Below are 15,405 nucleotides of genomic sequence, written 5' to 3'. Positions count from 1 at the left end.
AATGCGCACGGACTTGGTTGGCTAAGCGAGGAAATACAACCTCGGTTCATAAATAATTCATAATCATTAATAAATTGATTATTAAGATGGTCAAGAATGAATAAAATCTTTACCTAAATAGAAATGTTACATGTCAAACTAATTTGGCATCATTTACTATTTTACTTTTTGAGCCAACAAATAAATATGTTTAATTCTGGAGAACAATATTAAAGTATGTATTATAGTAAAGCACATGCACCCAAAATAAAAGCAATGAAACCCCTACAGGTGATTTTTGCACAATTCAGTTTTTTGTTTTTTTGTTTCGGTTCGATATACTATTTGTGTATTTACAAAAAAACCACAAAACTGAAATTTCAGAAAAATCCTGTATTTTTTTTATTTTTATAACAAAATGTAACAATGAAGAAAACCCTTTCAGTTGTATAGTCTGTAGTCTGGTGCAAGGTAATCAAATATTAAATGCATTTGATTATTTTTAATATTTTTGGCACTTTCAACTTACCGTAGAGATGCAAGATTATATACTTTTTTTTTTTTTAGGTATTTAAAAGTATTTAAATTCCCTGTGACAGACTAGCAAACTGTCCAGGATGTCCCCTGCCTTCACCCACAAGTGGGCGGGATTAACTACGGTAGCCCCGTGACCCCAAAAGGGACAAAATGGGTTTAGAAGATGAATGAATGAATGGTATTTAAATTCCTTTAGTAGCAGTACCCCAATGACCTCATATCTCACAAAGGTTACTAACCCTTTTAAAATGGAGCAAAAATTCCAATAATTTTTTATGGCAAAAGTCATTAGATTAACCTCAGGGGATTGAGGTTTAATCTCTTGAAAGGAGAAGTTAATTTTCATGGGTGCTAAATGGTATTATGACTGCGGTGGTCAAAATCTTTTTAATTGCAGCAGTTGTTAAATATTTGCATAGATTCATGAAAACCTTTTAGTAGTGTGTCATATTTGAATCTACAGTTGAATGTTTTTTTTTTTTATTATTGTGAGCACAACAGTTACAGAAGGTTGTGTTTTCATGAGAAATGCAACAAAGTTTTTAATATCTATCAATTCAATATCTACACAGGAAGTGTGTTTTGTGAAAGCGTGAGTCACACCCAAGTTTACACACAAAAAGGGAACAATTAGAGCAGAATATGTTTTTATTAACTATCTGAAATGAGTGTACTAGGTCACCAATATGAACCTTCATTGAATAACTACAAGAGAGAACAGGAACACAATTAGCATTATCTGCATGTGTTCTTTTCCAGTATTTATGACTGTGATTTGTTTCCTATAGTCCTACAAGCCTGTAGGTTGTTATTTATTACCTTAAACCACCTGCATTAATTATCTGTTGGGTAAAAACGAACAATATCAAAATCATATTGCTGCTATTAATTGCACATGTCTCTCTGCGAGTGTACACCATTTGTTAAAGCTGATGTTGCGAGGTCTCTATGGTTGTGGGGATGATATTTAAGGCCTTTCACTGAAGGAGGCGTAAATAAAGTCTGTCTCACGCTACTTTAACCAGTTTACTTACAGTAGGTCTTAGCATAAAAGTTTGATTGTGTAATTTTCTCAGTTACATTTAAAAATCCTCTCTTCACATACAGTTCAATACACAAAACTGTAATACTCTCTGAGTGGTGGTCGTCAAACTGTCAGATCTATTTTTTTTTTACATACTTTAAATCTAAGAAAATGTGTTTTTGAATAAATTGACTCATTCTGTATGTGAAATATTGAATCTGCTGTTTCTGTCTGCAGGTGGCAGAGATGAGCCCTCCAACTACATATGTACCACCTGTAAGCAGCCGTTTCCCAGCGCCTGGTTCCTCCTGCAGCATGCCCAGAACACTCATGGCATTCGCATTTATCTGGAATCCAACCCCTCCAGCGCAGCTCTCACCCCCCGATTAACTATGCCTCCCCCTATTGGAAATGACTCCATCCCCCAGTCCCCACTCACTAACTTTCTGGGGGACAACAATCCTTTCCACCTTCTGAGGATGACGGGGCCTCTACTCCGGGAACCACCCCCTGGCTTTGTGGAGAACCGAATCCCCAACACCCCGCCATTTGTCAGTCCACCTCCCCGTCATCATCTAGATCCCCATCGACTGGAACGCCTTAGCGCCGAAGAAATGGGCCTCATTTCCCAGCACCCCAGTGCCTTTGAGAGGGTGATGCGGCTAACGCCCATGGCAATGGAGTCCCAGTCCATGGACTTCTCCAGGCGGTTACGAGAGCTGGCCGGGAACACGAACAGCACCACACCGCCACTGTCACCTGGAAGGCCCAATCATATGCACCGACTACTAAACCCCAACCCTTTTCAAACAGGGCCCAAGTCCCCATTTTTAAATACCCCTCCATTACCACCCATGCCACCAAATAGCACCACACCTCCTCAAACCCAAAACAAGGTTAAGTCCTGCGAGTTCTGTGGTAAGACATTCAAGTTTCAGAGTAACTTGGTGGTGCACAGACGCAGCCATACTGGGGAAAAACCGTACAAGTGCCAGCTGTGTGACCATGCCTGTTCTCAGGCAAGCAAGCTTAAGCGACACATGAAAACGCACATGCACAAGGCCGGATCCATGACGGGGCGTTCCGATGACGGCCTGTCCACCACAAGCTCCCCAGAACCGGGAACCAGCGACGTCACCGGTGAGGGCATTAAAAATCGAGATGGGGATTTCCAGGGAGAAGGCAATGAGGAAGAGGAGGAGGAAGAGGAGGAAGAGGAACTTGAGAATGAGAGTCGACCAGAATCGAACTTTAGCATGGACTCTGTGTTTTACCGGAACCGAGAGAATGGTCCCAAGCCTCCTTCAGAGGAGAAGTCATCACTTGCCCTTGAAAAAATGGTGGATGGCGAGGGCCTTAATTCTATACAGCAGTACAATAATTTAATAGTTGACAATCGTAAAAGAATGCCCTTCTCCAAGAGGGGGACAGATGCCCAGCGTGACACTGTAGATGAGGATTCAGTGGCTGAGGAGATCAACCACCACCAGCAAGAAGAGCGAACAACCATAAATGGCCGGAACTGTGGCTCCGGTGACTCTTTCTCAGGCTTGTTTCCGCGTAAGCCCACTCCCATCACCAGCCCCACCCTGTCCAACTCCTCAAACAAGAGAATCAAGATCGAAAAGGACTTGGACATTCCCCCAGCGCCCCACATCCCATCAGAGAACGTGTACTCTCAGTGGTTAGTGGGCTATGCTGCCTCCCGCCACTTCATCAAAGATCCTTTTTTGGGCTTCACTGATTCCAGACAATCTCCCTTTGCCACCTCTTCGGAGCACTCCTCGGAGAACGGCAGCCTACGGTTCTCAACGCCTCCAGGGGACCTGCTCGACGGCGGTCTATCAGGCCGCAGCGGCACCGCCAGTGGGGGCAGTACGCCTCACCTCGGGGGAGGGCCCGGTCCAGGTCGACCTAGCTCCAAGGACAGCCGGAGATGCGACACTTGTGAATTCTGTGGCAAGGTGTTCAAAAACTGCAGCAACCTGACGGTGCACCGGCGCAGCCACACTGGAGAGAGGCCCTACAAGTGTGAGCTATGTAATTACGCGTGCGCACAGAGCTCCAAGCTCACTCGCCACATGAAAACGCATGGCCAGCTTGGTAAGGAGGTCTACCGCTGTGACATTTGCCAAATGCCCTTCAGTGTATACAGCACTCTGGAGAAACATATGAAAAAGTGGCACGGAGAACATTTGATGACGAGTGAGGTCAAAATTGAACAAGCAGAGAGAGCATAAACCGTGTTTCTCCTCTTTGCACCACTCTTGGACTTTAAGGGGGTATCTGGATACTTTTATAAATAATTTTGTTTAATTTTGTGATTTCGACTAAAAAAACTGCCAACTGAGAAAAAGAAGTGAAAGTCTTAGCAACAACGGAAGCTGTCTAAACTGCCTCATCTGGCTTTCATTTTTAAACAATCAGTCAGTTCAGTTATAAATATGTGGAGCCTTTAACTGTGCAATAATTTCTGTATTTATTGGATTTTGTATTTCGGCATGTGCAGGTTCTTTTTTTTATTAGGTGTTTATATATATATATATATATATATATATATATATATATATATATATATATATATATATATATATAATTTACTTTGTTTCAATCTCATTGTTTAAAACCACGTCCTGAGAGTTCTTAGAAAGCAAAACTACTTTTGTGTTTTTTTCTTTTTTCTAATTTTGGGCCACAACTTGTAGGTAAAGTATATTTAAAAATAATTGTGTTTTAAAAGGCACTGAAGAATTTGACTGCAATTCTGAGAATGATAAAATTAGTTTATTTTATGTAACGACGATAAGCGGACAACAATCCTCTGGCTTTATAGCACGAACTGACTCTAAAACATGTCGATGTAATTGGATATGTAGCACTGAGTGTCATAATTGACGGTAAATGTCAAACAAAAGGGGATCCCAAGGTTCATAAACCCTGTCTTCTCTCCAGAACGTCCTAACGAGTGAGAAGAAAGTGATTCTGAGCAAGGCATCTACTGACCGGCACAAAGTGGCAACCTCTGACAACGCGTCAACATCCATTCCATGTTTCTTTATTGTCTCTATTCCTTTAACTTCTCTTTTTCTTGATACAGCCATGGGTATTCTGCACAGATGTTAGGTTTCATGATGTATTTTAAGTAAGAAAAGCTACAGTAAGTTTGTATGAAAGTAGATAATTGATGCAGGGAGACACAACTTAGAGAAAACCTTAATATTAATTCATGTGTTCATTGATATCTTTTCTTCTTAAGTTGGGTTGTAATTAGCATCTGAAGAAAAATTATGTTTGAAATTGATTTTCCAAAAACTAGCAAACACTAAAATAGAGCCTTTGTGTGAAAATAATTTTATTAAAATATGTTTTTTATTTAAATTACAATGAAATTGAAATTCCTATGCATGATCTCTTAAAAAGAAAAAGATGGAACATAACATATATATTTAAGTGAAATATAAAACATCACATATGGCTTTCTGTGTAAAGATTAATCTAAATTAGTATGCAAAAAGATACTAAAATGATGCATTAAATACAGTAAATAACTCAGCTCTTGCTGATTGTGGTGAGATGCAACTTTTTTTTCTCATTTTTTACCATTACAAGTATCTAATACATGAAGTCATGGAAAGAATATGTAGTACACAATCAGACTCAACACAAACTTTTGCATCACTCAGGTATTGACATAAAACATGGTGGCATCATTTCCAAATTGAATACACTGATTTATTTACATATGCAGGAGCAACTAGTGCAAACACTGGCTATAAGTGGAAAATCTACCTTTTATTTTTCTAATTTTTTAGATGATAAACAGTCCCATAAAAGGCGAAAGTGAGCATTTTCAATGTGATAAAACATCCCAGCTTTTGCTAAACCAAATTTTCATATTTTAAAGTCTCTTTCGTCTCTAAATTTATTTAATAGATTCGTCTTATTATTAAACCACGCGTTCAAAGCCCAGTGATGTGTCGATAAAAAATATAATTTTCTTCAGTCCCATTTTGACATTTACAAAGCAGAACCCCAACTTCTGCTATAATGTCCCTTCAACTTTAATATTGCACTTTTATTTAAGTTATTTTTTTTAGCATTCCCATCAAATAAATTAATATTGTCAAAATAAAAATACACAAACACGAGAAAAACAAAACTGCAAGTACAATTGTTTAAATTGAACCCCCAGAAAGAGGGATGAAGAGGGAAGTGGAGCTTGGGACCTCCTGATGCTTAAGTGCTTGGATTGTACGGCTTAGCTTTTCCAATGCTGGCACTATAAAACGGATGAAAAATGTTTAGAATAATTTATTTGGGACAGTTTTTGTACTGCCATTCAATTTGACATGAGTGTGCCTTGAATTATGATCTTCCTACTAATTGTCTCAGAGAAATGCAACACTTTCTATGAATTAAGCAGGAGAAAACATTTCAAAAATGTGTTCACTTTACTGTGTAATTTGACTTCAAAACAAAAGAAATGACTGAGTGAAACAAAAGAATTACCCAGCACAATTTTAATGTGTCTGTGCGTGTATATATGTATGCATATGTACATATGAAGGCACAAACTTATATATATATAGATCTATATCAAATTTTTTCACTCACAAGGACATGTGTGTCCCTCTACAGAAAGTTTCAGCAGTGGATAAAAAGCCACACAAATTGTCAGACTGGAGAAAAATCAGGAAAAGCATAAACTCCAAAAGAATCGAGTGCACTCCGTTTTAAATAAGTTTACAGTATTGATTCAAGGATAAAAAATGATGTGTGTTTCTGTGTTTGGAACTTTTTTTAAGGCTCGTTTCTAAACCTTCTCTGAATGCCAAAGTGGCAGCATAAATACAATTTTTATTTCATTTTATTTTTTTAAATTTGAGATTTTATTGTGTTTTTGTGACGGGTATTAGTATATATATAAATATATATATATATATAAATATATATATATATATGAATATATATGACATGTTTCTTACTAACGGTGAAAGTATCCCAGTATTTGTAATATTGGAGAATGCCTGGGCATTTAACAAAAATATAAAAATGCTTTTTCTTTTTTATTATTCGATTTAATTTAATTTTTTTTCTCAGTTTACAGTCCATCTTAAATCGTGGGTCTCTGAAACTGTTTTTATGTCAATGTAACTGTAAAAGTCTTAAGTTTTAGTAACTTTTTTGCCTTGGGTGTAATGAAAATACAAAAAAAAAAAAAAAGAAAAATAAATGAGTAGAAAAAAATGGCTGAGCTGTAACAAAGTTGGATGGATTAGGTTAAGGGGTTCAGGGTGGCGGGTGGGTTCTCATCGGGCAGGGTGGATTTCTCCTCAGAACCCGGTTCTGAGTGCTGGTTCTGCTTTTTAGTAAACCTGAGAATCCTGACTTGTATCTATTTTTCTTCTGCTGGACTGGATTATTCTTCATGGATGGTTTGAATTACATGTGTAGGCACTTGCTGTCATTCTTAAGCGGCTCGTCTTTTTGTGCATCCTTTTGTGAATAGGGTACAGTGAGTCCCTCACTGCTCATTTATTGAGGTGCAGGAGGAAGATGACTTTACTCTGATGACCAATCCAACTCACCGGCTGCCACAATCTGTTTGTCCAAAACAGAATCTGATCACTTTGTACTGTTGTAATGAATCATGTTGTACAGAATGGGAATAAATTAAGGTTGTTAAACAGCCTTTTAGTGAAAAAAGCACATCTGGCTGCTTGATTTTTTCTTAATTTCTTTAGTACATATTTTTTTTTTTCTACATGTTTCTTTTCCAGAAGCTGGTGGGGTGGTCCCCATCTTTGCTTTTCAAACACAAGCTGTTTACAAGCTTTTCTCGGTTGGCAATCAATGGGGGCATGAATTGGGGGCTTGTCCAGGATGACACCTGAAATGTTTCCTGCATAGTGGTAAACTGCAGTTTTGTTGGGATTCCCCATCAGGTAATTTGGAGTTATGTGATGATGCTGAGAAAACTATTAAACAGCTGCTTTCAGTAGCTTACAAAGACTACATCTGCTGAGATAGGTTTACCATTGAAAATCCTTTTTTTTTTATCCTAAATTTTTAACACATTTCATTTTAATTAAATAGAAACAAAAGCAAATCAGTAAAACATCCCATTTTAGTTTCCAAACTGGCATCTGGACTTGGACCTGGCCAGCACCGCTGAGGTGTGAGCAAGCAAATGGACGGAGGTGGTTGACTATGGCTTACTTGTAAACTTATACATCTTGATATTTTTTCCTTTATAGTTTGGACTACTGGTTCTTTAAGGAGGAAAAACAGCATAAAACAGAAATACCTGTCATATCCATTCCATGAAGAAAGCTTAGCAAACAGGAGACAACAGCAGGAATGTCCAACAATTATTCACATATAAAGTAGTTTTCCAAAAATCAATTTATACATCTGAAATACAGTATTTGTAAAAAATAACCTTTTTTGGGAGGGTTGGATTGATGTGCCTTTTTAATATTTGTGTATTTGAATTTTGAATAATTAGGCTGAATTTGACTAAAAGAAATATCTTTCTGGTCATTCGATGCATTTTCTCCTCACAGATCTGTTCAGTCGTGTGATTTAGGTAGTCTAAAACATTTTCAAAACATAAAAAGAAAACTACTGCCTCAAAAACATGACATTAACTCTTTCCTCACCTGTTTTAACATTTTTAATTTTCATCTTTTTTATTTTAATATAATTTCATCGCTCCATTTCCGCAGCCTGGAGAAGCTGGAGGAGAAAAAAAAAAAAAAAAGGAATTCTGAGCCACAATTAGTCGGAGGGAGAAAGAAGCGAGGAGTCGGACGGACCCGGGTGAGCTGTGATTTGGCTTGAGTTTCAAGGCAAATGGGTAATTAAGGCTTTTCCCTGGCCGGCCCGCACTTTGAAGTCCCCCTACAGGGGGGATTATCCCGGCCAAGAGAAAGAGAGTGGAGGAGAAAGTAATGAGACCCAGTATGAGGGGAGGGGGGAGGCCTCACTCAAGAAAGACATTAAAAATCTAATCAGTTATTTTGAGATGGCAAATTTGTGTGGCAGAACAAACAAAGCAAACATTAAAATAAACAGCGAGGAGCTGTTGTTGGTATAAAAGTGAAACTAGTCTTTCAGGAAGCAATTACTCAAATCAAGTTGCAATCAGGATAATTGATTAAACATTAGGAACATGGATGGGGTTGATTTTCCTTTTAAGGCCAGAAGTAAATTAGGCACTTCTAACAATAACTATTGTTCTATAATATTGGAGTGTCCTCTATCAATATTCAAGCCTCAGAGTCGCAGCAAGCCCCCACTTTGAATGGACAAAAACTGCTCCGACTGACTGGAAGTGTGTGTGTGTCCCTGTGTGTTGTGGTGGTGGGGGGGGTTAAGTCGCAGAGACACCTCTGGTTATTCATAGGGATGGAATTATTTCAAGACCCTGACTGGCTGTCAGCGCATGCTGCACCTCCTCCCTCCGTGCCGGAAAAAAAAAAGGAGCTTCAAATGAGTTAAGCTGCTGGTCGTCAGCACCGAAGCCACTCTGTTGACAGGTACAGTGGGGGCTTAAGTCTTCTAAATCGCCCCCCCCCCACATCCATTGGGCTCCACCTTTGATGGCTGACAGAGGAAGAAAGGAGGGGCTTGTGGGGGGAGAGAAGGGGTCAGGTGACGAGGGGAAGGGACAGGAATCCAGGTTTTACAGCCGATCTGGGAGGAGTCCCCCGGCAGTTCATAATTAGAGCCATTATCACACAGCAGCCTTGTCCCTGTCCAATTGATTGGCACGCCTGTTTCATGGCTGCCTCCCAAAAAGCAGCCAGTGAATTCTCATCAGACTTCGAGCCCAAACCGAAGCGTCTTCCTCACCTTCTTCTTCTGTTCATTGAAATCCTGAACACTTGAAGCGGCTGCTCTCACTGCGCCGCTCCTTGTGTCTTTTCTCAATCTGCATTGTTCCACCACAAAGCCTCATTTTTTGTTCCCTTGACAAAAAAAAGGAAGAAAAAAAACACACAAGACAAAGACAATCAATTTATTACCAGTCATAATTACAGCAAATTCACACAAATGTTTTGTCAGAACTCGAGGGAATCTAACCCCTCATGCTGGAGAAAACGAGCTGAACTATGAGTCTTCAGCTCTGCGAGCATCTACGGGCCTTGGCGGTTTCTTTCCTGGGTTTGGATGTGAGTGAAGTGACAGCAGGCTAAGTTCTTGAAAGAGCGGCAGAAGGAAGAAAAAGATGGAAGTGCGTTACCGCTGGAAGTCCTGAAGGCGCTGTTCGAGAGGTGCGCCGTCTTTTTGATATTCAGATTTAGCTGCCTACACACAGCATTATGACACATTTGGATGATCGCATTGTAGGATTAACGGGCCTGCCTTGTCATTTTCAACAACAATGCCACGATTTAGGGATGCTATTTCTCACACGGCGCTCCGCATTAACGCCACCCCAAAGATTTACATAAATCTTTGTCTTAAGATGAAAGCAGAGAGGGGCTTGAGACAATGAAGTTAAGCTTTGGAAATGAGGCGTTGGTGGTGGAGGGATGAGGAGATGGGAGGGAGAGAAGGAAGGATGCAGCGCGCAAAGTTTTAGGATAAATCAACCAGTAGTCATGCTGATTTAAAGAGCCCTCCTCCCATTCCATTTAGCGTCCAAAGGTAGAAAATAAATACAAGAATAGGGAAGGAGGAGAGAAAATTGGCATTAATGTTGCTGGAAGCAGTTGGGGAGGTTAGACAAATAAAAGGAAAGGTGATAAATGCTCGTGTGATTCGGTGAATGAAAGGCCTCTTCCTCAAACTCTGGCTTTCTAACCCGTCCTCCCCCGTCTTCCTCTGTCTGTCCTCTAATCTCCAGGCCTGCAGCAGTCATCGCAAAGTGTCCTAGATTGTTGCGCCATCTCCCTTCGCCTTGATTGGATTTGATTGAGAATCTGCTTACATTAAAGTCAGCAAGAACCGAGATAAAATCAAGCAGATCTGACCACTAAAGGCACATTTCTTTCTTTTTTTCTAAAATACAGAGGAGGTTAGAGGAAGGAAAACAGAGATTGTAGGCCATGAGAAACAGTGATAGAGAGGTGAAGCTCCATCGACATTATCAGCAACATTATCTCTGTGCTCCAGCTCCTTTCATAGTCTTTTAAAGCAGACCGGCCTTGATTACAGATTTATGAAAAAGCTACTGAGAGGTTATATTTGACTTCACAAGATAATGCAGTAAAGCATCCAATCTAGCACACCAGACTTATATGCATTCCAGGCACTCCCACCTAAAACTGTGTCATCCTATGTGCACTTTACTGTACCTAAAAGTTCACATCTGGAGACCTTTTTAACTATGACCTAAGTGGAACTCATCATTTTGGCTTTTTATTTCTAAAACCCTCAATATGACGTGATATCAATACACAGAACTAAATGGTAGTGTCTTGCCCCTTGACTGTATCTGAGAACTTCAGCGAGTGAGAGTGACATCACCCATAGAAAAAAGCTTACTTCCAGTTCCAATGAAATGAAGTCAATTCTGTTGCCAATTGTTCACAGTGCGGACGCTGCCATGTTGGAACCACATGGTGTAAGTAAGCAGTGATTGTTCTGAGTCATTGTGTCAATGTTAACCACTTTCACCAATTAGGAGTGAGCTTGTTGGAAGGCCACACCCCTACCACTTTAAACCTGGCTTGGGAGAATCCATTAATCAAACGTTTCAAACGGAGGACATGGGGGGCCAGCAGACACCACTTTCTACAATTGAGGCATCCAATTGGCCAGTTTATAACTTGAATAACTAACACTACAGAAAACAAAAATCATGAACAAAAAAAATCAAGGTTAGCAAGAACATGTTAAAAAAGGGTTTTAGAGCAATAATTGTTATTCTGACAAATAGAATGACTGGCTAACAGCTGTTTATTTCTCTATAGAATTCTATGGAATTTTGGATTTTTGGTACCAGCAGGTGCTTCCTGTTTAGAACGCCAGAGGGGAAGGGTCATTCAGTCCAGTTCTCATGTACAAGACCGTGTCACACAGCCGCTAAGTACATTATGAGCATTTGATTTTTCGTGATACATGTGTGATGATCGTAATTCATACGTGATTCTTGCATTTGTCATTTGTCGATGTGCACAGATGTCCGTCGAGGGTTTCAGCAGACGGGTCTTTACGTGAATTTGGTTTTCAGTTGTTCGAAAATTTAGGTTTAAATTTTACGCAGTTGTACATGAGTTTTGCTAATATGTGGCTTTCCACAACCGTTCCACAAATGTCTCACTGACTTTTCAAGCATGTACCACAGATGTATAACTTTTATATCACGTATACGGCACACATATCATATTATTATAGTTTCGCTCCATTGGCTCCCAGTTGATTCTAGAATTAAGTTCAAGATCCTCCTGTTAACCTATAAGGCCTTACATGGAATGGCCCCGTCCTATATTAAGGACCTCATAGTCCCTTACCATCCAATGAGAACACTTCGCTCGCAAAATGCAGGACTGCTTGTGGTTCCTAGAATTAGTAAAAGTACGGTTGGAGGTAGAGCGTTTAGCCACCAAGCCCCTGTCTAATGGAATAAACTCCCAGCTCATGTAAGAGAGGCCGACTCAGTTTCTACATTCAAAGTTAGACTGAAAACATTCCTCTGTGGACAGGCTTATTGTCAGACTAGTTAGTATTAAGAGATTATTTAACTTAATGTTTGTTTGTTTAAATTAAACTTAATAATAACTATTTCTTTTAAAAGGCTGCTAGAAGTTGAAGCTGGGGTAACTATGGTGCACTGGGGTTCTGTCCTCTTTCCTTTTTTACTTCTACCCTTCCTCTCCCCTATTCTTGATCATAATTTATCATTTAGTTCTCCATGCCTCTGTCTGGTACAGTGCGATTCATGTATTGTCCCTCTTTTCCTCTCCCCTCCTGGGGAGTGGGAGTGCTTCCAGACTCCAGTTGGCTCATCCGTGCTCCAGTTCCTGACCGTTTACCTCGCCTTTGCTCCTGCTCCTACACCTGGCTGTGGATCCTGCCTCTGGCTCATCTCTGGCTCGTCTCTGCTCTGTACCTGACCGAGTACCTCGTCTCTGCTCCTGCTCCTATACCTGGCTGTGGTTCCTGCCTCCGGCTCGACTCGCGCCTTTGACTGTCCCCACAACCACGGCTGGATGAAGCTCGTCTGCTGGACTTTTATATATGTAGTTGTAGATTTAGATAAGTTAATTCTTCTCTAAGAGTTCTGGTAAATCGCCTGTCCGTCCTGGGGGAGGATCCCTCCTTCATGTGGGCACCCCTGAGGTTTCTTCGTTTTTTCCGGAATCCGGTTTTTTTGGGAGTTTTTCCTTACCGCGAAGGGGGGTCTAAGGGCAGGGATGCCAGTATAGCTTAGTCAGTTTGTTAGTTCATTTTAGTATTTTCCTATTGAACTCTTTGTATTCGTGATCCTTTTGATTTCATGTTTTACTTCGAAGCCCATCGAGACGACTGTTGTTGTGATTTTGGGCTATACAAATAAAATTGAATTGAATTGAATTGAATATTCAAATTTCCTAAGTGATGCACGAATCACTAATGAATTGCATATAAATATAGCAATAATAATGCGCTGTTTATGTTCTATGTTGATATACATGTTTTTCACGTGGCTCATTCGTGATAAATCTGTAGAAATTTTGTGTAAAGACCAGAACTTTATCACTTTTTCCATGTATATTCACGTATGACCAATTTTCATTTGTGCGTTATGCGCAAAATGTACGTAGTGGCTGTGTGACATCGCCCACAATGGACTTGCCCAATGGGCACACTTTGACACATGGGTGGTGCACAATTGGTCCATCCCCTTAAACAAGATTTTTGAATGCAAATGTGATGGCTCTTCTTTTGTCTGGTTTTTTGTCGTCCCACTTTCCCTCACAAAGAACAGTCTTTAACTGCCTGTTTGTTTGCTGCTTTTAATTCATGAATATCAGTTTATTTTATTTGTCATGTACACGTCTGATGTGCGTCTATAGCCTTCAAGAGCTCCTCATTGTTTTTTCCTGTGAAAAATTATAGAAGTTATTGAGACTTGCTTTTTTAGTTCTGTTTTTGTACAAGACATAATCAAACGTAGGGACAGTGAGTACAGAGCATGTTGCTTTCTGCATAAAAGAACGAGAACATAACACATCTTCGTCTTCATGAGAAAAGAATGCAGAATGTTGTTTGGAAACAGCAACACGTTGGAGCGCAGGCTGAGCCCCTTTCACATACCTGCACAGATGTTTGGAAGACATTTCTGAGACAAACCCATTGTAAATGCGAGAATGTTGCCTTGTGACCAGAGACACAAGTGATCCACTTCCTTCAGGTGATGCTGCAACATCATCAGGAGAGAAAGGCTGTAAATGAAAGCAAAATGTTTCATCAGAGGCCATAGCGACACAAGATGAATCCTAATTTACTGCAGCTCTGCCTTTGGTTTTTTTCACATTTACGTGGCTCTGTTTATTTGACATGCAGATAAGCGCACGTGCACACATGCATGCACACACACACACATCAGTCTCTGTCCTTTTTTTCTGTCTTGTCTTTCTCCTTTAGATTGCTTCTTTCTATCATTCTGCACTATTTCTCTCATCCTCTGTCTCTCTTAATCTCTCTCACCCATCTCCATCCTTCCTGCCTAACATAAGAGCCCCCCCCCCCCCCCCCCCCCAGCTCATGCTGTCACACCCCCTTTTGCCTCCATGCACCCACTCCCACAGCCCCACTTTGTTCTCCATCTTTTCTTCAGTAATAAAATAAACTAATGGAGCTGAAGTGACGTCCCACCTTGAACCGGCAGGGAGGTTATTTACATCAGGTAGTGGGGGGGCAATGGCGACTGGCAGCCTCGATCAGTCAGCCGTGACAGGCTGAGTGAGACTCATCAGATAACAGGGAGCGAATGAGGAAGCTGCAGGAACAGAGATGATGTTCGCCGGTCCCTTTTTTGTTGCGTCCTCATTTCATTGTCCTTTCCTCCTCCGTCATGTTCCTTTGTCTCATCTTGTGTCTTTTCCGTGTTAATTCGACTTCTCCCTTCTTCCTCTTCTCCTTTCTCTGAAACATGTCCCTGTGACCACTTCTTCCTTGGAGAACTCTGGAAAAAAGGAAACAAAAGAAAAAATCGCAGTTTAAATTAATACAACGTTGGATCTTTTCCATCATTTACCCTTTGTTCAGTTTGTCTGTGTTCTTCACTACATTTTTGGAAAGTGTTTCACCATATTTATCACGTTGTGCATTTGTGGTTGCCTTTGGTAAATGTTGGGGCCACTTTTGACAATGAATCAACTCACGCACTCCGATACTTGCTCATTTTCACCTGAGGAAAAACAAAACAAGGAAAACATTTTTTTTTTAACCAAGTAAAGAAATACATAGACTAAAACACTAATTTTTGAGAGCTTACAACATTCACACAAACCTCTAAGATGAACCTGTGCCAGTACCATGACCTGTCATAAAGTGATTACACCTTGCTTTTATTGTTTGACAACCAACAAACACTAAAACTGGGATTTTATTAAGACATAAATTAAAGAGTTGACGCAATTTCAACAAGAAAGAGTACAAGTTATAGCAGGGGTGTCTGAACCCAGGGCTCGAGGGCCAGTGTTCAACATGTTGGTGTATAGCCCGTTGAGACAACTGTGTTGTGATATTGGGCTAAATTAATAAAACTGAATTGAATTGAATATTTTCCAACCAACCTGCCATTGAAGATCTTTATTGGCTAAACACATCTGATCCACGTAATCAGCAGCAGATGAGGCAAGATGGTCTGACCTCTAACCACGATCAGCGCCTAGGATCTGGAGTCCATTTATTTATGATCAGAGTTC

At 40.2% G+C, this 15,405-nt stretch overlaps 1 protein-coding gene and 1 long non-coding RNA gene across 8 annotated transcripts in view; one reads left to right on the top strand and one right to left on the bottom strand.

Annotated features, from left to right (window-relative positions):
• Positions 1 to 7,249, top strand: part of bcl11ba (BCL11 transcription factor B a) — a 39,959-nt gene extending 32,710 nt beyond the window's left edge. For 5 of the 6 annotated variants that reach the window (XM_023951912.2, XM_023951914.2, XM_023951911.2 and 2 more), the window contains one exon: positions 1,778 to 7,249. In XM_023951912.2, the coding sequence (XP_023807680.1) occupies positions 1,778 to 3,780 (2,003 nt within the window). In that variant the 3' untranslated portion in view covers positions 3,781 to 7,249. The remainder of the gene's footprint in view (positions 1 to 1,777) is intronic. The other variant, XM_023951915.2, reaches the window with a different exon arrangement.
• Positions 4,875 to 15,405, bottom strand: part of LOC110013912 (uncharacterized) — a 25,163-nt gene continuing 14,632 nt past the window's right edge. The window contains exons 2-5 of one of the 2 annotated variants that reach the window (XR_002289080.3): positions 14,733 to 14,885; positions 14,351 to 14,660; positions 13,790 to 13,917; positions 4,875 to 9,513 (exon numbers count right to left, since the gene is read on the bottom strand). This is a non-coding gene — a long non-coding RNA (uncharacterized LOC110013912). Of the gene's footprint in view, positions 9,514 to 12,419; positions 13,576 to 13,789; positions 13,918 to 14,350; positions 14,661 to 14,732; positions 14,886 to 15,405 lie in introns of those variants that run through there. The other variant, XR_002289081.3, reaches the window with a different exon arrangement.

Source organism: Oryzias latipes, chromosome 22 (assembly GCF_053564925.1).
Source record: "Oryzias latipes strain Hd-rR chromosome 22, Olatipes_Hd-rR_3.1".
Taxonomy (NCBI): Eukaryota; Metazoa; Chordata; class Actinopteri; order Beloniformes; family Adrianichthyidae; genus Oryzias; species Oryzias latipes.
Note: the sequence above shows the minus strand (reverse complement) of the source record. Positions and strands in the feature narration are given on the sequence as shown.